Source organism: Heterodontus francisci, chromosome 10 (genome assembly GCF_036365525.1).
Source record: "Heterodontus francisci isolate sHetFra1 chromosome 10, sHetFra1.hap1, whole genome shotgun sequence".
Lineage (NCBI taxonomy): Eukaryota > Metazoa > Chordata > Chondrichthyes > Heterodontiformes > Heterodontidae > Heterodontus > Heterodontus francisci.
In genome coordinates, this window is record NC_090380.1 from 111,086,661 (window position 1) to 111,107,842 (window position 21,182).

Here is a 21,182-nt window from a genome sequence, read left to right on the forward strand (position 1 = left end):
ACTCCTCTGCACCAATGCTTAACTTGCACCTACAGACTGGAATTTTATGGTGGATGGATGGGAGCTGGACTCCGACGTGAAAGTCAGTGGTGAACCCATTTCTGCCTAACCGGTGGATCCGTCCCGTATTTTATGGGTCACCAGGCTTTAAGTGTCCTGATGCGGGACTCCCACCCACTTGAGGGAGGAGGTCCCGCCTCAGTGAGCTGCCGGCCAATCAGTGGACCAGCAGCTCTTAGTCCCAGTAGCGCCACCGGGAGTGGTGGCCACTGCTGGGACTGCAGTCCAGCCGACTCCATGGATCGAGGAGGGAAGGTAAGTAGGGGCATGCCTCACCAGGGGGATCAGTCCTTCCCTGGTGAGACTGGAGTGGTTGCTTGGGGGGAGGGGGGTGTCTTGGGTCCCGGGGTTGGGTTGGGAGGCTGGGACGGCCCTCAATTGGGCACCCTGTGCCCAACTGCCATGCCCCCCTTCCCCCCGGGGCGTGGAAAGGCCGGCAGCTATCACTGGGTGGCCTTTCATGTCCCCAACACACCCGCTTGCCACGGGTTAAGTGACCACTTAAGGGTCTTGATTGGCCTCGGGCGGGCGGGTGGGCCGTTTCTCACCCCCCTCCCCGGCCTGACCACCATAAACTTGTCCGGAGGCAGAAGTGGGGCAGGTAGGCCCCCCGGAGCCTGCCGCTCAATTTTACGCCGCTCCCCACGCCACCATCTGACCTGCTGGGGCGGCGTAAAATTCAGCCGATAGATACAGTAACAATCTTGGATAATTATCTAAAGAGAAATAATTTGCAGGACTGCAGGGAAAAGACAAGGGAATGGGACTAGGTGAGTTGCTCTTGCAGAGAGAAAGCACGGACATGATGGACCAAATGGCCTCCTTCTGTGCTGTAACCATTCTATGATTTCTGCACTTTTGTACGAAGCACTCCCAGGCAAGCTATAGAATGATTGAAGGGTGAAATGGAATCTCTGTACACTGCAACATTAAGCACTCCCAATTCAAGCACAATGTGGGATAGATGCTAATTCAATTCCCTTTACACAGCCATCAAGCATTTCGAAGTAATGTACAGCACGGTTCAGTTACAGTGTAAAGGTTCTTAAACTTTAACCTGATAAAGTGCCTTTACTCTGAACACTGAAGAACTTATACCACATATAACGGGATCATTTCCATGAACTTTAATGATGCTTTAAAGAGACAACTTCCTCATTTTTCATTCTAACTGCTGGGACTATATCCCATGGGTATTGAATGTTCACTGCACGCCATCTTACTGCAGTACAGCTTTTTTTGTTTCTCACCTGATTTTCTGCTACCTTTTCTCCTCTGCTCTTATAAATGAGGTGAATCCTGCCAGAGCTCGGTTCCATTCGAATGAGCAGCCTGAAGATACCTGCCCCAGAAACTCATCCGTCAGCTCCCAGCCTGTAGAGTGAGTGTCAACAGGCTGTTCTATTTCCCCGCGGGGGCCATTGAATAGCGACTATGAGCGGAAACCTTGGATTATTTCTGTGTCGTTCCTGGGCAACTCAGTCGCACTGAAAATAACTGAAGGAAATCAGCAGCTCGAAGACATCAAACTCTGATGAAAGCACGCCAGGTCCATTCTCCTTGAAGCTGGTTGAGGGAGGCAGCATATTTCTTTGTTAGTCATGGCCCAGTATGCAGCCTTCTTGCCTCTAAGTCAGAAGGTTGGGGGCTCAAGTCCCACTTGAAGATTTCAGCACAACAATCTGGGCTGACACTCCAGTACAGTACTGAGGGAGTGCTGCACTGTTGGAGGTGTCGGCTTTCTGATGAGATGTTAAACCAAGGCCCTGTCTATCCCCTCAGATGAAAAATAAGACTTACATGCATAAAGGACCTTTCACAATCGCCGGACATCTCAAAGTGTTTGATAGTCATTGAAGCATTTTTGCATTTGCATTTGGGAAGGACAAACAAAGCGAGGGAATACACAATAAATGGGAGGATATTGAGAGGGGTCAAAGAAATGAGAAACCTTGGAGTGCATGTCCACAGGTCCCTGAAGATGGCAGGACAGGTAGATAAAGTGCTGAAGAAGGTAAATGGAATGCTTTCCTTTATTGGCTGTGATATAGAATTCAAAAGCAGGGATGTAATGCTGGAAATGTATAAAATGCTGGTTAGACCACAGCTGGAGTATTGTGTACAGTTCTGCTCACCACATTACAGAAAGGACATAACTGCTCTCCAGAGGATACAGAGGAGATTTACAAGAATGTTATCAGGGCTCGAAAGTTATGGCGAGAAGGAAAGATTGGATCGGCTAGGGTTGTTTTCCTTAGAACAGAGGAGGCTGAGGGGTGACTTAATGGAGATGTACAAAATTATGAGGATCCTAGATAGAGTAAACAGGAAGGACCTGTTTCCCCTGGCTGAGAGGTCAATTACCAGGGGGCACAGATTTAAGGTGATTGGTAGAAGGATTAGAGGGGACATGAAGAAAAACCTTTTAACCCAGAGGGTGGTGGGTGTCTGGCATTCACTGCGAGGAGTGGTGTTGGAGGCAGAAACCCTCAATTCTTTTTAAAGGGACCTGGACACCCGGGTCTGTTTCTGGCAAAGGTGGGACCTGTAAAAGTTGGACGGATTGCACCTGAACTGGAATGGACCAACATCCTTGCTGGGAGATCTGCTAGTGCTGTTTGGGGTGGGTGGGGGGGGGGGGGGGGGGTGGGTGGATGCGGTGGGTGGTTTAAACTAATTTAGCAGGGGGATGGGATACAGAGTGGAGGTACAGTAGGGGGTGAGGCATAGCAAAATATAGAAGAGAAACTGAGTCAGTCTGAAAGGCAGAGCAAATATAGACCTGTTAAGGCACAAGTGAAAAATGCAAGGCTGGACTGCATTTACTTTAATGCAAGGAGTCTTATTAATAAGGCAGATGAATTGAGGGCATTGATTAGCATATTGGATTATGATATTATTGCTATCACAGAAACATGGCTGAGGGAGGGGCAGGACTGGCAGCTCAATATTCCAGGGTATAGAATCTTCAGGCGTGATAGGGGAGGGGATAAAAGAGGAGGTGGTATTGCACTGTTGACCAAGGAGTCAATTACTGCAGTAAGGAGGGATGATATGTTAGAAGGTTCCTCAAATGAGGCCATATGGGTAGAACTTAAGAACAAAAGGGGAGCAATCACTTGGCGAGGAGTGTACTACAGGCCTCCAAACAGTCACGGAGAGATAGAGGAACCGATATGGAGGCAAATCTCAGAGAGGTGTAAAAATAATAGGGTAATAATAGTAGGGGATTTCAACTTACCTAATATCAACTGGGATAGTCTTAGTGCAAAAGGCTTAAAGGGGGAGGAATTCTTAAAGTGCATACCGGAGAGCTTTTTGAGCCAGTACGTAGAAAGTCCGACAAGAGAAGGGGCAGTACTGGACCTAATCCTGGGGAATGAAGCTGGACAAGTGGTAGGAGTGTCAGTGGGGGTGCATTTCGGGGATAGTGACCATAACTCTGTAAGATTTAAGGTAGTTATGGAAAAGGACAAAGACGGGCCATAAATAAAGGTACTGAATTGGGGGAAGGCCGATTTCAATTTGATAAAACAGAATCTGGCCAAAATGGAATGGGAGCAGCTACTTGTAGGAAAGTCTACATCAGACCAGTGGGAGTCACTGAGGGTTCAGAGCCAACATGTATCCGTTAAGGTGAAGGGCGGGACCATCAAGTCTAGGGAACTCTGGATGTCAAGGGATATAGAGGATTGGATCAGGAAAAAAAAGGAGATGGCAGATTCGGAGCATTGAAAACAGCAGAGACGTTAGAAGAGTATAGAAAGTGTAAGGGGATACTTAAAAAAGTAATTAGGAGAGCAAAGAGGGGACATGAAAAAACATTGGCCGGCAAGATAAAGGAAAATCCTAAGGCGTTTTATAAGTATATTAAGAGCAAGAGGATAACCAGGGAAAGAGTATGGCCTATTCGGGTCCAAAGTGGCAATATGTGTGTGGAGCCGGAGGACATAGATGAGGTTTTAAATGATTACTTTGCATCTGTTTTCACTGTAGAGAACAACGATGTAGGTGTAGAGATCAGGGAGGGGGACTGCGATATACTTGAACATATTAACTTTGAAAGGGAGGACGTATTAGCTGTTTTAGCGGGCTTAAAAGAACAAAGAACAGTACAGCACAGGAACAGGCCATTCGGCCCTTCAAGCCTGTGCCAATCTTGATGCCTGTCTAAACTAAAACCTTCTGCACTTCTGGGGCTCATATCCCTCTATTCCCATCCTATTCATGTATTTGTCAAGATGTCTCTTAAACGTCGTTATCGTACCTGCTTCCACCACCTCCCCTGGCAGCAAGCTCCAGACACTCACCACCCTCTGTGTAAAGAACTTGCCTCGCACATCCCCTCTAAACTTTGCCCCTCGCACCTTAAACCTATGCCCCCTAGTAACTGACTCTTCCACCCTGGGAAAAAGCTTCTGACTATCCACTCTGTCCATGCCGCTCATAACTTTGTAAACATCGATCATGTCGCCCCTCCGCCTGCGTCGTTCCAGTGAAAACAATCTGAGTTTATCCAACCTTTCCTCATAGGTAATGCCCTCCAGACCAGGCAACATCCTGGTAAACCTCTTCTGTACCCTCTTCAAAGCCTCCAGGTCCTTCTGGGAGTGTGACGACCAGAATTGCACACAATATTCTAAGTGTGGCCTAACTAAAGTTCAGTACAGCTGCAGCATGACTTGTCAATTTTTATACCCTATGCCCTGACCGATGAAGGCAAGCATGCCATATGCCTTCTTGACTACCTTATCCACCTGCATTGCCACTTTCAGTGACCTGTGGACCTGTATGCCCAGATCTCTCTGCTTGTCAATACTCCTCAGGGTTCTGCCATTTACTGTATACTTCCCATCTGTATTAGATCTTCCAAAATGCATTACCTCACATTTGTCTGGATTAAACTCCATCTGCCATTTCTCCGCCCAAGTCTCCAACTGATCTATATCCTGCTGTATCCTCTGACAATCCTCATCACTATCCGAAACTCCACCAACCTTTGTCTCGTCCGCAATCTTACTAGTCAGAACAGCTACATTTTCCTCCAAATCATTTATATATACCCCAAACAGCAAAGGTCCCAGCACTGATCCCTGCGGAACACCACTAGTCACATCCCTCCATTCAGAAAATCAACCTTCCACTGCTACCCTCTGTCTTCTATGACCGAGCCAGTTCTGTATCCATCTTGCCAGCTCACCTCTGATCCTGTGTGACTTCACCTTTTGTACCAGTCTGCCATGAGGGACCTTGTCAAAGGCTTTACTGAAGTCTATATAGACAACATCCACTGCCCTTCCTTCATCAATCATCTTCATCACTTCCTCAAAAAACTCAATCATGTCAGTGAGACACGACCTCCCCTTCACAAAACCATGCTGTCTCTCGCTAATAAGTTCATTTGTTTCCAAATGGGAGTAAATCCTGTCCCGTAGAATCCTCTCGAATAATTTCCTTACCACCGACGTAAGGCTCACCAGCCTATAATTTCCTGGATTATCCTTGCTACCCTTCTTAAACAAAGGAACAACATTGGCTATTCTCCAGTCCTCTGGGACCTCACCTGTAGCCAATGAGGATACAAAGATTTCTGTCAAGGCCGCAGCAATTTCCTCCCTTGCCTCCCTCAGTAATCTGGGGGAGATTCCTTCAGGCCCTGGGACCTATCTACCTTAATGCTTTGCAAGACGCCCAACACCTCCTCTTTTTTGATAACGACATGACCCAGACTATCTACACTCCCTTCCCCAGGCTCATCATCCACCAAGTCCTTCTCTTTGGTGAATACTGATGCAAAGTACTCATTTAGTACCTCGCCCATTTCCTCTGGCTCCACACATAGATTCCCTCCTCTGTCCTTGAGTGGGCCAACCCTTTCCCTGGCTTCCCTCTTGCTCTTTATATACGTATAAAAAGCCTTGGGATTTTCCTTAATCCTCTTTGCCAATGACTTTTCATGACCCCTTTTCGCCCTCCTGACTCCTTGCTAAAGTTCTTTCCTACTGTCTTTATATTCCTTAAGGGCTTCGTCTGTTCCCAGCCTTCTAGCCCTTATGAATGCTTCCTTTTTCTTTTTGACTAGGCTCACATTATCCCTCGTTATCCAAGGTTCCCGAAACTTGCCAAACTTATCCTTCTTCCTCACAGGAACATGCTGGTCCTGGATTCTAATCAACTGACGTTTGAAAGACTCCCACATGTCAGATGTTGACTTACCCTCAAACAGCCGCCCCCAATCTAAATTCTTCAGTTCCTGCCTAATATTGTTAGAATTAGCCTTCCCACAATTTAGCACCTTCACTTGAGGACTACTCTTATCCTTATCCACAAGTACCTTAAAACTTAGGGAATTATGGTCACTGTTCCCGAAATGCTTCCCTACTGAAACTTCGACCACCTGGCCGGGCTCATTCCCCAATATCAGGTCCAGTACGGTCCCATCCCTAGTTGGACTATCTACATATTGTTTCAAGAAGCCCTCCTGGATGCTCCTTACAAATTCTGCCCCATCCAAGCCCCGAGCACTAAGTGAGTCCCAGTCAATGTAGGGGAAGTTAAAATCACCCACCACCACAACCCTGTTACCTTTACATCTTTCCAAAATCTGTCTACATATCTGCTCCTCTACCTCCCGCTGGCTGTTGGGAGGCCTGTAGTAAATCCCCAACATCGTGACTGCACCCTTCCTATTCCTCAGCTCCACCCATATTGCCTCACAGCATGACCCGTCCGAGGTGTTCTCCCGCAGTACAGCTGTGATATTCTCCTTAACCAGTAATGCAACTCCCCCACCCCTTTTATATCCCCCTCTATCCCACCTGAAGCTTCTAAATCCTGGAACATTTAGCTGCCAATCCTGTTCTTCCCTCAACCAAGTCTCTGTAATAGCAACAACATCATAGTTCCAAGTACTAATTCAAGCTCTAAGTTCATCTGCCTTACCTGTTATACTTCTCGCATTGAAACAAATGCACTTCAGACCACCTGTCCCTCTGTGCTCAGCAACATCTCCCTGTCTGCTCTTCCTCTTAGTCTTACTGGCCTTATTTACTAGTTCCCCCTCATTTATTTCACCTGCTGTCCTACTGCTCTGGTTCCCACCCTCCTGCCACACGAGTTTAAACCCTCCTGAGTTACGCTAGCAAACCTCGCAGCCAGGATATTTGAGCCCCTCCAGTTTAGATGCAACCCGTCTGAAACTCTCCCTCCTACACCAGCTGTTCAGCCACGTGTTTAGCTGTACTATCTTCCTATTTCTAGCCTCACTGGCACGTTGCACAGGGAGTAATCCTGAGATTACAAGCCTCGAGATCCTGTCATTTAACTTTCTACCTAACTCCTAAACTCCCCCATTACAGGACCTCGTCACTCTTCCTGCCTATATTGTTGGTCCGATGTGTACCACAACCTCTGGCTGTTCACCCTCCCCCTTCAGAATGCCCCCTGTCTGTTCAGAGAACGCATAAATCCCCAGGCCCAGAGGAGATGTATCCCAGGCTATTATGTGAGGCAAGGGAGGTGATAGCATGGGCTCTAACACAAATTTTCAGATCCTCTCTGGCCACGGGAGAGGTGCCAGAGGACTGGAGGACAGCGAATGTGGTACCATTATTGAAGAAAGGTAGCAGGGATAGACCAGGTAATTACAGGCCAGTGAGTCTACCATCAGCAATTGGGAAACTATTGGAAGAAATTCTGAGGGACAGGATTAATCTCCACTTGAAGAGGCAGGGAAAAATCAGGGATAGTGAGCATGGCTTTGTCAGGGCGAGATTGTTTCTAACTAACTTGATTGAATTTTTCGAGGAGCTAACTAGATGTGTCGATGAGGGTAAAGCAGTTGATGTAGTCTACATGGACTTCAGTAAGGCTGTTGATGAGGTCCTGCATGAGAGATTGGTTAAGAAAAGAGTCCTTGGGATCCAGGGCAATTTGGCAAAGTGGATCCAAAATTGGCTTAGTGGCAGGAGGCAGAGGGTAATGGTTGAGGGTTGTTTTTGCGAGTGGAAGCCTGTGACCAGAGGTGTACCACAGGGATCGGTGCTGGGACCCTTGCTGTTTGTCGTGTACATTCATGATTTAGACATGTATATCGGAGGTATGATAAGAAAGTTCGCAGATGACACGAAAATTGGTGATGTCGTAAATAGTGAGGAGGAAAGCCTTAGATTACAGGACGATATCGATGGGCTGGTAAGATGGGCGGAGCTGTGGCAAGTGGAATTTAATCCTGAGAAGTGTCCGGTGATGCATTTTGGGAGGACTAACAAGGCAGGGAATATACAATGGATGATAGGACCCTCGGAAGTACAGAAGGTCAGATGGACCTTGGTGTACTTGTCCATAGATCACTGAAGGCAGCAGCACAGGTAGATAAGGTGGTTCGGAAGGCATATGGGATACTTGCCTTTATTAGCCGAGGCATAGAATATAAGAGCAGGGAGGTTATGATGGAGCTGTATAAAACGCTAGTTAGGCCACAGCTGGAATACTGTGTACAGTTCTGAGCACCACACTAAAGGAAGGATGTGATTGCACTGGAGAGGGTGCAGAGGAGATTCACCAGGATGTTGCCTGGGCTGGAGCATTTCAGCTATGAAGATAGACTGAAAAGGTTAGGGTTGTTTTCCTTCGAACAGAGAAGGATGAGAGGGGACATGATTGAGGTATACAAAATTATGAAGGGCATTGATAGGTTAGATAGGAAGAGACTTTTCCCTTAGCGGAGGGGTCAACAACCAGGGGCATAGATTTAAGGTAAGGGGCAGGAGGTTTAGAGGGGATTTGAGGAAAAAGTTTTTTCACCCAGGGGGCCATTGGAATCTGGAATACACTGCCTGAAGGGACAGTAGAGACAGGATTTAAGAAGTATTTTTGCGTCCACCTGAGAGGACAGACTGAGTGGATATCAAAGGTGGACATAAAAGATCCCATGGAAATATTTTGAAGACGAGCAGGGGAATTATCCCTCGTGTCCTGGACAATATTTATCCCTCAATCAACATCACTTAAACAGATTATCTGGTCATTATCACATTGCTGTTTGTGGGAGCTTGCTGTGCGCAAATTGGCTTTGGTGTTTCCTACAGTACAACAATGACTACACTTCAAAAAATATTTAATTTGCAGTGAAACATCTTGGGATCACCTGAAGTTGTGAAAAGTGGTATGTAAATGTGAATTTTTCTTTCTACCTTTGAATTATGTTTCTATTTTTGGTGTGAGGTGGTGCCTGAGGTATACAATTGACTTGGGACTGCAAATCTCCCACTTAGAATTTGCCTGGGGTAGTAAATGTTCTCTGAGAACAAATTAAATGGTTTCACTTAGAACACGTTTACTGCTAATTGGTTCAATTAGTCTGCAGAAAATACCCATTCTCCAAGAGATTATCTTAATGAAAGCAATCCCAGTAATCAGGGAAGATAAAATAAAACTCCATAATAGAAAGGAGCGATTAGAGAATGCTCCACACACTTGGAATATTGGTTGAAAACAGTTGGACTTCTCTTGGTTTTGTACTTTTTAATGTTAATAAATGTTCTATAAAATAAAATCAATAAACTAGTCATCTACTGAAATTAAGCTAATTGGGGGGTTCCTGTCTTCAAAATATTTCCATGGGATCTTTTATGTCCACCTTTGATATCCACTCAGTCTGTCCTCTCAGGTGGATGCAAAAATACTTCTTAAATCCTGTCTCTACTGTCCCTTCAAGCATCTCTTTTAAAAGGAGTTGTCCCAGCAGAATCCCCTTCAAAGAAGCAACTTTCCATTTTGAAGATTGGTCTTACCTTCAGCACTCTTGCAATGCTGAAAATCATTCACTAATGGCTCTACATGGTATGGCCATATCTGCAAACAATCCCACAGCAATGTTGTTAAGTTTAAATTGTCTGCTGAAGTCACCTAGTTATCCAATCAGTTGCAGAAGAAGGCACTTCACCATCTTCTCAGGGAAAATAGGGACGGGCAATAAATGCTGGCCTTACCCGGGATGCCTACATGCTGAGAATGAAATGTAATAAAAGGTTAAACAGGGTAAATTGTTTTCTTTAAGAAGAGATTTCAAGTTGATACTGAGATAGGTAATCTAAAATTTGGTTAAAGTGATAGGTTTTAAGGATGGGAGGATAGACAGCGAGGGTTCTGGAGGGGATTCCAGGACTTAGCATCTTTTTGACAGAAGGCACAGCTACCAATAGTGGAGTGAAGGAAGTGGGGGATAAACAATAGGCTAGAACATAGAACATAGAACATTACAGCGCAGTACAGGCCCTTCAGCCCTCGATGTTGCGCCGACCTGTGAAACCATCTGACCTACACTATTCCATTTTCATCCATATGTCTATCCAATGACCACTTAAATGCCCTTAAGGTTGGAGAGTCTACTACTGTTGCAGGCAGGGCGTTCCACGCCCCTACTACTCTGAGTAAAGAAACTACTTCTGACATCTGTCCTATATCTATCACCCCTCAACTTAAAGCTATGTCCCCTCATGTTTGCCATCACCATCCGAGGAAAAAGACTCTCACTATCCACCCTATCTAACCCTCTGATTATCTTATATGTCTCTATTAAGTCACCTCTCCTCCTCCTTCTCTCTAACGAAAACAACCTCAAGTCCCTCAGCCTTTCCTCGTAAGACCTTCCCTCCATACCAGGCAACATCCTAGTAAATCTCCTCTGCACCCTTTCCAAAGCTTCCACATCTTTCCTATAATGCGGTGACCAGAACTGCACGCAATACTCCAGGTGCGGCCGCACCAGAGTTTTGTACAGCTGCAGCATGACCTCGTGGCTCCGAAACTCGATCCCCCTACTAATAAAAGCTAACACACCATATGCCTTCTTAACAGCCCTATTAACCTGGGTGGCAACTTTCAGGGATTTATGTACCTGGACACCAAGATCTCTCTGCTCATCTACACTGCCAAGAATCTTCCCATTAGCCCAGTACTCTGCATTCCTGTTACTCCTTCCAAAGTGAATCACCTCACACTTTTCCGCATTAAACTCCATTTGCCATCTCTCAGCCCAGCTCTGCAGCCTATCTATGTCCCTCTGTACCCTACAACATCCTTCGGCACGATCCACAACTCCACCGACCTTCGTGTCATCCGCAAATTTACTAACCCACCCTTCTACACCCTCTTCCAGGTCATTTATAAAAATGACAAACAGCAGTGGCCCCAAAATAGATCCTTGCGGTACACCACTAGTAACTAAACTCCAGGATGAACATTTGCCATCAACCACCACCCTCTGTCTTCTTTCAGCTAGCCAATTTCTGATCCAAAGCACTAAATCATCTTCAATCACATACTTCCGTATTTTCTGCAATAGCCAATAGAATTGGAAGAACACAGAAATCTCAGAGGGTTGTAGGGCTGGAAGAGGTTACAGGGACAGGGAGGAAAAGGCCATGGAGAGATTTGAACATGAGGATAAGAACTTCAAAATTGAGATCTTCAGGGACCAGGAAACAGTATAGTTCAGCAAGCACATGGGTGATGGTTCAACGGAACCTGGTAATTGGATATGGAAAGCCGAGTTTTGGATGAGCTAGGTTGGGAGAACAGGTTGACACATGGGAATATGATATTACAGCTATTACTTAGAATAGCTGAAAGAAGGGCAGGAATGGCAGGTCAACATTCCTGGTTACAGGGTTTTCAGACGAGATAGAGAGGGGCTTAAAAATGGAGGGGGGCAGTCACAGTATTGATTAAAGAAATAATTATGGCTGTGAGGAGAGATGATATGGTAGAAGGATCATTGAATGAGGTCATATCGGTTGAACTGAAGAACAAAAAAGGAGCAGTCACACTACGGGGAGTGCAGAAAACCTAGATTAGGATAAAAAGTATCAGGGTGAAATAAAAAAGAAGATTAGGAAATCAAAGAAGAGGGCATGAAAAAATATTGGTAAGTAAAATCAAGGAAAACCCAAAGATTTTTTTATAAATACGCAAAGAGCAAGAGGGTAACTAAAGAAAGAGTAGGACCTATTGGGACCATAAGGGCAACCTATGTGCGGAGTTGGAGAATGCTGGTGAAGAATATTTTGAGACTGTTTTCACAAAAGAGAGTGATGATACAGGCATTGTAATCAGAAAGGAGGAGTGGGAAATATTAGATGAAATTAACATCGTGTGAGAGGACGTATTAAGGAGTTTAATATCTTTGAAAGTGGCTAAATCCCCAGGCCTGGATGAAATATATCCGAGGCTGTTCAGGGAAGCAAGAGAAGAAATAGCTGAGGCCCTGACCATCACTTTCCAATCTTCTCTGGCTAAAGGTGTGGTTCCTGAGGACTGCAGGACAGCTAACATTGTACCATTGTTTAAAAAGGGAGAAAAGGATATACTGAGTAATTACAGGCCAGTCAGCCTAACATTGGTGATGGGAAAATTATTGGAAAAAATTCTGAGGGACTGGATAAATCTTCGTTTAGAATGACACAGATTAATCAAAGACAGTGAGTACGGATTTGTCAAGGGAAGGTCGTGTCTGACTAACTTGGTTGCATTTTTTGATGTGGTAACAAGGAAGGTCGATGATGGTTGTGAACTTGATGTAGAACTATAGAACCATAGAAAAACTACGGCACAGAAGGAGGCCATTAAGCCCATCGTATCTGCACTGGCCAAAAAATCTAGCCGCCCAATCTAATCCCACCTTCCAGCACCTGGTCCATAGCCTTGCAGGTTAAAACACTTCAGATGCAAATCCAGGTACCTTTTAAATGAATTGAAGGTTTCTGCCTCCACCACCATTCCTGGCAGTGAATTCCAGACACCCACCACCCTCTGGGTGAAAATGTTTTCCTCATGTCCCCTCTAATCCTTCTACCAATCACTTTAAATCTGTGCCCCCTGGTAATTGACCTCTCCACTAAGGGAACCATTTCCTTCCTGTTTACTCTATCTAGGCCCTTCATAATTTGGTACAGCTCTATTAAGTCACCCCTCAGCCTCCTCTGTTCCAAGAAAAACAAACCTAGCTGATCCAATCTTTCCTCATAGCTGCAACTTTCAAGCCCTGACAACATTCTTGCAAATCTCCTCTGTACTCTCTCCAGAGCAATTATGTCCTTCCTGTAATGTGGTGACCAGAACTGTATGCAGTACTCCAGTTGTGGCCTAACCAGCATTTTATACAGTTCTGGCATCACATCCTTGCTTTTGTATTCTATCCCTCAGCCAATAAAGGAAAGTATTCCATATGCCTTCTTCACCACTCTATCTACCTGTCCTGCCACCTTCAGGGACCTGTGGACATGCACTCCAAGGTCTCCCACTTCATCTACCCCTCTCAATATCCTCCCATTTATTATGTACTCCCTCAATTTGTTTACGCTCCCCAAATGCATTACCTCACATTTCTCTGGATTGAATTCCATTTGCCACATTTCCGCCCACTCAACCAAGCCATTGATATTAATCTGGAGTCTACAGCTATCCTCTTCACCATCAACTACACGGCCAATTTTAGTGCCATCAGCAAATTTCCCAATCATGCCGCCCACATTTAAGTCCAAATATATACTAAAAACAGCAAGGGTCCCAACACTGAGCCCCGTGGAGCACCACTGGAAACCATTTTCCATTCGCAAAAACATCTGTCGACTACTACCCTTTGTTTCCTGTTACTGAGCCAATTGTAAATGGATTTTAGTAAGGCTTTTGATAAAGTCTGGTCACAAAAGTAAAATTCCATGGGATCCAAGGCAAAGTGGCAAGTTGGATCCAAAATTGGCTCGGAGGTAGGAAGCAAAGGGTAATGGTCAATGTGTGCTTTTGTGAATGGAAGGCTGTTTGCGGGGTGAGGGGGGTGGTTCACAGGGCTCAGTACTAGGTCCCTTGCTTTTTGTGGTATATATCAATGATTTGGACGAATGTAGGGAGTGCAATTAAGAGGTTTGTAGATGCTACAAAAATTGGCCATGTGCTTGATAATGAGGAAGAAAGCTGAAGACTGGATTAGTCAGGTGGGCATAACAGTGGTAAATGGAACAAAAACAAGAAATGCTGGATTCACTCAGCAGGTCTGGCAGCATCTGTGGAAAGAGAAGCAGAGTTAACGTTTCGGGTCAGTGACCCTTCTTCGGAAATGGAGTTCAGTCCTGAAAGGTGTTAAGTAATGCATTTGGGGAAGGAACAACAATAAATGGTAGGATACTGAGAAGTGTAGAGGAATAGAGGGATCTGGGAGTGCATATCCTTGGAGTGCATAGAGGTGGCTAATGAGGTAGTAGATACGTTGGTGTTATTTTTTCAAAATTTGTTAGATTCTGGAAAGGTTCCAGCAGACTGGAAAGTAGCAAATATAACCCCTGTATTCAAGAAGCAGGGTGGGTGGCTTAAAACAAGCAACTATAGGCCAGTTAGCTTGACATCTGTCATGGGGGTGGTGTTAGAATTGATTATTAAAGAGGTTATAGTTGGGCACTTAGATAAACTCAGGGTAATCAGGAATAATCAGCATGGTTTTGTGAAAGGGAAATCATGTTTAACCAATTTGTTGGAGTTCTTTGAAGAAGTAACATGTGCTGTGGATAAAGGGGAGCCCGTTGACGTACTGTACTTGGATTTCCAGAAGGCATTTGACAAGGTGCCACAGAAAAGGTTATTGCGCAAAGTTGGAGCTCATGGTGTGGGGGGTAACATATTAGCATGGATAGAAGATTGGCTGGCTGGCAGAAAACAGAGAGTACGCATAAACGGGTCCTTTTCTGACTGTCAGGATGTGATGAGTGGAGTCCCGCAGGGGTCTGTGCTGGGGCCTCAACCTTTTACAATTTATATCAATGACTTAGATGAGGGGAGCGAAGGCATGGTAGCTAAATTTGCAGATGACACAAAATTAGGTAGGAAAGTATGTTGTGAAGAGGACACAAGGAGGTTGCAGACTGACAGAGATTGGTTGAGTGAGAGGGCAAAAATCTGGCAGATGGAGTATAATGTGGGAAAATGTGAAATTGTTTTAAAATTTTAAAATTAGGGATCACCCTTTTCGGACAGAGATGTGGAGAAATTTTTTCTCTCAGAGGGTTGTGCGACTTTGGAATTCTCTGCCTCAGAAGGTGGTGGAGGCGGGGTCATTGAATATTTTTAAGGCGGAGTTAGATAGATTCTTGTTAGGCAAGGGAATCAAAGGTTATCGGTGGTAGATGGGAGTGTGGAATTGGAGACACAAACAGATCAACCATGATCTTATTGAATGGTGCAGCAAGCTAGCAGGGCCAAATGGCCTACTTCTGCTCGTAATTCGTATGGTTGTATGTTTCTATATCCACAGATCCCTGAAGGTGGCCGGACAGGTAGATAAGATGGTCTTGTCGGCATAAAATATACTTGTCTTTATTAACCGAGGCATGGAATGTAAGAGCAGGGATTTTATGCTGAAACTATAAAACACCAGTGAGGTCACTGCTGGAGTACTGCATGCATTTCTGGTCACCACACTATCGGAAAGATGTGATTGCACTAGAGAGGGGACAGATGAAATTTCCAAGGATGTTGCTTGGACTAAAAAATGTTAGTTATGAGGCAAGATTGAAAAGGCTGGGGTTATTTTCTTTGGAATAGAAGAGGTTAAGGGGAGACCTAATTGAAGTGCATAAAATTATGAGGGACCTCGATAGAGTGGATAGAAAGTCACCTATTCACTTTGGTTCAGGGGTCCATAACCAGGGGCATAGATTTAGAGTAGGAGGTAGGGTTAGAGGGGATTTGAGGGGACATTCTTTCAGGCAGAGGGTGATGGGGATCTGGAACTCACTGCCTGAAAGGGTGCTGGAGGCAGAAACCCTCAAAACATTTAAAAAGTAACTGGATATGCATTTGAAGTGTCATAACCTACAAGGTACAGACCTAGAGCTGGAAAGTGAGATTATGCTGAATGGATCCTTGATAGCCGGTGCGGACAAGAATTATATGAAGCTTATGGAGGATGGAAGATGGGAGGCTAGCCAGCAGAGCACTGGAACAGTCAAGTCTGGAGGTAACAAAGGCATGGATGAGAATTTCAGCAGAAGATTGGCTGAGGCAGACACGGAGGAGGAGAACAGAAATGGAAATAGATGGTTTTGATGATGAAAAGGATATGGAGTTGAAAGGTCAGCTCAGGGTTAACCAGGACAGACAAAACAGAACCAGACAAATCGTTCTTTATAATAAGGGGTTCAAATATCAATAAACAGAAATGAAAAAAATGAACAAGAAATGAGGAACAAGAAGGGAATCTGTAACTTGTTCATGAAAATGGTAATAGAGCTGTGGAATGGATTATTTTTTAGTTGTTGAAGTGTGTATAAATGCATTCCAGAGACAGTTGTTTCTAGTAAGAGAAAGGATTCAGGGATGTGGTGAGGAAAGGTGGGTGAGGTTTATCAATGACAGAGGGACAGGTTCGCTTGGACCTTGCACAGAAAGCAATGCTCAAAGGTTGCTGGTCTTCACATGAGTACCATTCTCCCAGCTCTCACCTTTATGACGTCAGCTGTGGCTCAGTGGGTTGCATTCTCACCTCTAAGTCAGCAGTTGTGGGGTCAAGCTCCACTCCAGAGACTTGAGGCCATAAATCTATCCGAGTGGCATATTGCAGGAGTGCTTCACTGTCAGATGTGCCATTTGTCAGCTAAGGAGTTAAACCAAGGCTCTGTCTGCTCAGTTGCACCTATAAGATCCCACAACACTATTTTGAAGAGAAGGGGAGTTCTCCTTGGTGTCATGGGCCAATATTTATCCCTCAATCAACATCACTAAAAGAGATAGCTGGTCATAATCATGTTGCTGTTTGTGGGATCTTCCTGTGTGTAAATTGGCAGCTGTGTTTCCTATATTACAACCATGATTAGACCTGAAAATCATTTAATTGGCTGGAAAGTGCATTGGATTATCCTGAGGATGTGAAAGATGAGTCATTCTTTATTTATGACACAAAAATGTTTGAAGAGATTGATTGAAATTATAACTTTTTATCTGCTGCAAGGTCACACAAAAAACAAATTAATATCACAGTGTGTTTATACGTTCTGGGATTTAACCTTAAGAAATACCTGACTGATTTGTGTACACACTAGTGAGAATTTGGATGTCAAAAATAAATTATGCACATTGTAAAACATCCCCCAACATGTTACTTTTGAGATTTTGAGCTGTTGACTTAAGAAACTTTCTAAATGTACAGAAAGGCAAGGTATGCTTCTCATGAGGTAGATTCCCCAAAAGGAAAAAAAGGCTTGCATTTATATCGAACCTTCCACAATGTCCCACAGCAGTATAGTTACTGCTGTAGGAAACACGGCAGCCAAATTGCACACAGCAGGCTTTCACAAACAACAGTTCGAGAATGATCAGTGATCTGTTTTTAGTGATGTTGGTTGAGGGGATAAATATTGACCAGGACACCGGAGAGAACTGCTTTTCTTCAGAACAGTGCATGGGATCTTTAACAAGCACCAGAGAGGGGTCTCGGTTTAATGTCTCACCTGAAGCACAACATCTGCTACAGGGTAGCACTCCTCCAGATACTGCACTGGGAGTGTCAACATCGATTTTTGTGCTCAAGTCTCTGGAGTGGGACCTGAGCCCCACAACCTTCTGACTCAGAAGTAACAGTGTGACCCACTGAGTCACAGTTGACACTCCGCTTAGTCATTAGCCATCAGTGGGAAGGAAGGGCTGATCGAAGCAATAATGAAACCTGTGCTAGGTCCAAGATAGGATCTCGTTAGGGAAGCTGAAATCAAGTCTTGATAACTTAGAGTTGCTTTTCTACTGATGAAAGCTCTTCAAAAACCAGAATCCGTCTACGCTTTTGAAAGATATTCAACTGCAAGAAGTTGAAAGGTAGAAAACCTAAAAATGTCGCTCATTGCTCCGTGCCCATTATGTGATATTATCTGGTCACGAGATCACCATTTACCATTTGGAATCCCAAGAAACAGTTTCACAAAAAGGCATAAGACAGCTTTGCATTTTGTACTCACTGTGCATCTGGTGCAACGGAACCATAACTGAACATATCATTAGACAAGAGGAAAAAACTAGCCAAAAGATATAAAATGAGTATTTATATATATATAACCTTAAATATGTGATAAATAGAGGGGTTTTGATAAAAATAGAGCAAAACATTTGGGATCACTTAGTAACTGCTTTGCCAAATGCGCACAACCTGTGATGCTGATTAATGGGAGGACTAATCTCTTGTTGAAGATGTGAACGGCAACTCAGAGGTGTCATTATCTGCACATGATATATTAATGAGGTCTGGTTTAGAAACCATAGGTTTGATGACCAGACTTTCAAAGAAAGGTTGATCCAAAACTAAAGATCCAAATGTACTTGAAAAGAATATGAATAGAAAAATGATTTGGTGTCAGGTTGACGCTTGACCTTTGAATAGCAGTCATCATGTAGGGTGGGTGGAAACTGTCTGGTCTGTCTATGCAGTGACAGTGTAAATACATCAATAATGATTTCAACTTTTTCTATACTTCTAATGAACGTAGGAGAAATTTTCAAGAATACACAGTGACCAGATGACTTCTTACCCCAATATGTTTCTATATTTCTGTTTGAAATTTTGTAATCATTAAGTCTCAAATATATTCTTGACACCTTTAGTACTTCAAGCCGGTACTATCAGATCATTGACTATACAGGTTTAGATGCAGAGTGAAGCTCTTTCTGCCCTACCCTTGCAAAGGACTTTCACGACAATCTCAGAGAAGTATAAAGATTATGGAGGCTGTTTTGTGTAGATTCCTTTTTTAAATTAATTTGTTGTTTCGATGTAGACAACATTAACAGTGTTTGCTGACCATCTCTAGTTGTTCTGAGAGCGCTGAGAATCAACCACATATTATAAAGCTAGAGTCACATGGATTGGGCTGGCAGGTTCCCTTCTCTGAAGAACACAGTGAACCAACTGGGTTTCTGGCAACAATCCAGCAGGTGTCACCTTCATTTCTTGGTGCCAGCCGAATTTGGTTTGATAAATTGGAGGCAATTGACCTCATGACATCCAGGTTCCTAGACCAGTGCTAGAACCACCAGGCAACCGTGCCCAGTAAGAAGTAGGCTAAGACTGCCTAAGCCCAACTTACTTAAGACTCTTCCAACTTTCACCACTGGAAGAAAATTTTGTCCTATTGGATTTGAATCCTGGATCACAGAGTGAAGGAACAGTGTTCTATTTCACTAGGCTTCCCAGTTTTGTTATGTATAATCCTCTGATTTACTTCTTATGTTCTCCTCCAGCTATTGGGGAGCCTGTCAATATAGAATGGTACAGTCCTGATGGTGAAAAGGTCATCTCCAATGAACGGGTCGTAGTACAGACGGAGGGGATACGATCGCGGCTAACTATCTATAATGCCAACGAGGAGGATGCTGGAATCTATCAGTGTCAGGTGACGGATGTCAATGGAAAGTCTCAGGAAGCTACAATCCTGGTGGAAATTTACAGTAAGTAAACCCTGGGTGCTATAAAATGTAATAACGTCAACAATCGCATGCCATCTGATGCTTAAGAAAATTCCTGTTCTCGTGTCAAACTGCACACATATTAAAATTGAGACAAAAGAAATTATGCCAACAAAATGATTCTTGGTTTGGCATTAGTAATTTAAACGTAAACAGGTTTCTTCTTCCTCCGATGATCTGACATAATCAGCCAAGCTTTTGGAAAATGTGTCTTGCAAAAGAAACACTCATTACCCAACATTCCAAGGGTCAGCTTAGCTCTCATTGAGGCTCAAACCCTGCACCTGGATTTGAGACTTTTTACTCCAATTGGAACATTAAGGTAGAACATTTTGACTGTAACCCACGGAAATTTTTTGATAGAATCTTTATAGAGCAGGATGACTAAAGCGCTGTTTGCATTGTGCTGTCAGTGGCTATTTGTCATGGCCAATATCAACAGTTAAAGCACTCCACTCAGTGCTTGCACAATCACATCCTTACTGAAAGATTAAAGGGGCTTTAACACCACTGCTGCAACATTGGTGCAAAGGGGCTTCACTCTTCACCAACCCAGAAGTTATTTTCAATTTGCTGCCCAGGTTTAATACAGGAGTAAAAACAGAACGTGCTGGAAATACTCAGCAGGTCAGACAGCATCTTTGGAGAGAGAAACAGAGTTTCAGGTCGATGACCTTTCATCAGAACTCAGACCGTTCTGATGAAAGGTCACAGATCTGAAACATGAACTCTGTTTCTCTCTCCACAGATGTTGTCTGACCTGCTGAGTATTTCCAGCACTTTTTGTTTTTATTTCAGATTTCCAGCATCCGCAGTATTTTGCTTTTCGAGTTAAAGTTGAGCCTATTGTTTTAAGTTGTTACATGAAGTATGGTCAATTGTCCAGAGTGTCATGGACCAAAAGGGGATGAGAGGATACTGTGAAAAATGGATAGATAGATACAATGATAGACAGATGGCAACAGGCAGAAGGAGACCGACAAACATTATAGATAGACACATAGATAGACAAACAGAGATAGACAGATGAAGTCAGACAAAGAGAGACTAGACAGATAGACAGATGATTAGACATATATAATAACTCATATCCTGTGCCTTTCAAGCTGATATTTAACTTTATATTAAAGCTTCAAGGTGTGTTGAGGTCCTCTGGGATCTTTCTGATATGCTATTTTACCCTAACGAGCAATAACTGCAGGCACAAAGAGATGAAGCCCAGGAAGATATGAGAAAGGGTTAAGCTGACACATCTGAGTGTTGTGCCAGCTCTGTGAACAGGAGGAACGTGTATTTGAAATAATCACTTTTATTGTCCAACTGATAATGGAAGTTCTAGAAATAACCACACACTTCATGATTTCAATGATAATTTGCTAATTATGTGAGGCTTTTCATCATTCTAATCACTGTAATCTGCTGCTACAAACTAACATTTGTAGCAGATTTTGTGGACAGGCAAAGCAGCCCCTTATAAGCATACAGACATGTATTTTTAAACTTTGATTAAGTGCATTACTAAAAGATACTTAAAGGCAATGTTAGCTTCCTAAGTAAACAGTATCGCTGATAGGCAAGTGGACGGCAGTTAACCCTTAATAAACTGCAAGCAGTGAGTGCCT

The 21,182-nt window shown here is 43.9% G+C and overlaps 1 protein-coding gene across 3 annotated transcripts in view; it reads left to right on the plus strand.

Annotated features, from left to right (window-relative positions):
• LOC137374715 (neural cell adhesion molecule 2-like) overlaps positions 1-21,182 on the plus strand; it is a 1,514,570-nt gene that overhangs the window by 1,009,488 nt on the left and 483,900 nt on the right. For all 3 annotated transcript variants that reach the window (XM_068041260.1, XM_068041261.1, XM_068041262.1), the window contains exon 3: positions 19,336-19,542. In XM_068041260.1, coding sequence (XP_067897361.1) covers positions 19,336-19,542 — 207 coding nt within the window. The remainder of the gene's footprint in view (positions 1-19,335; positions 19,543-21,182) is intronic.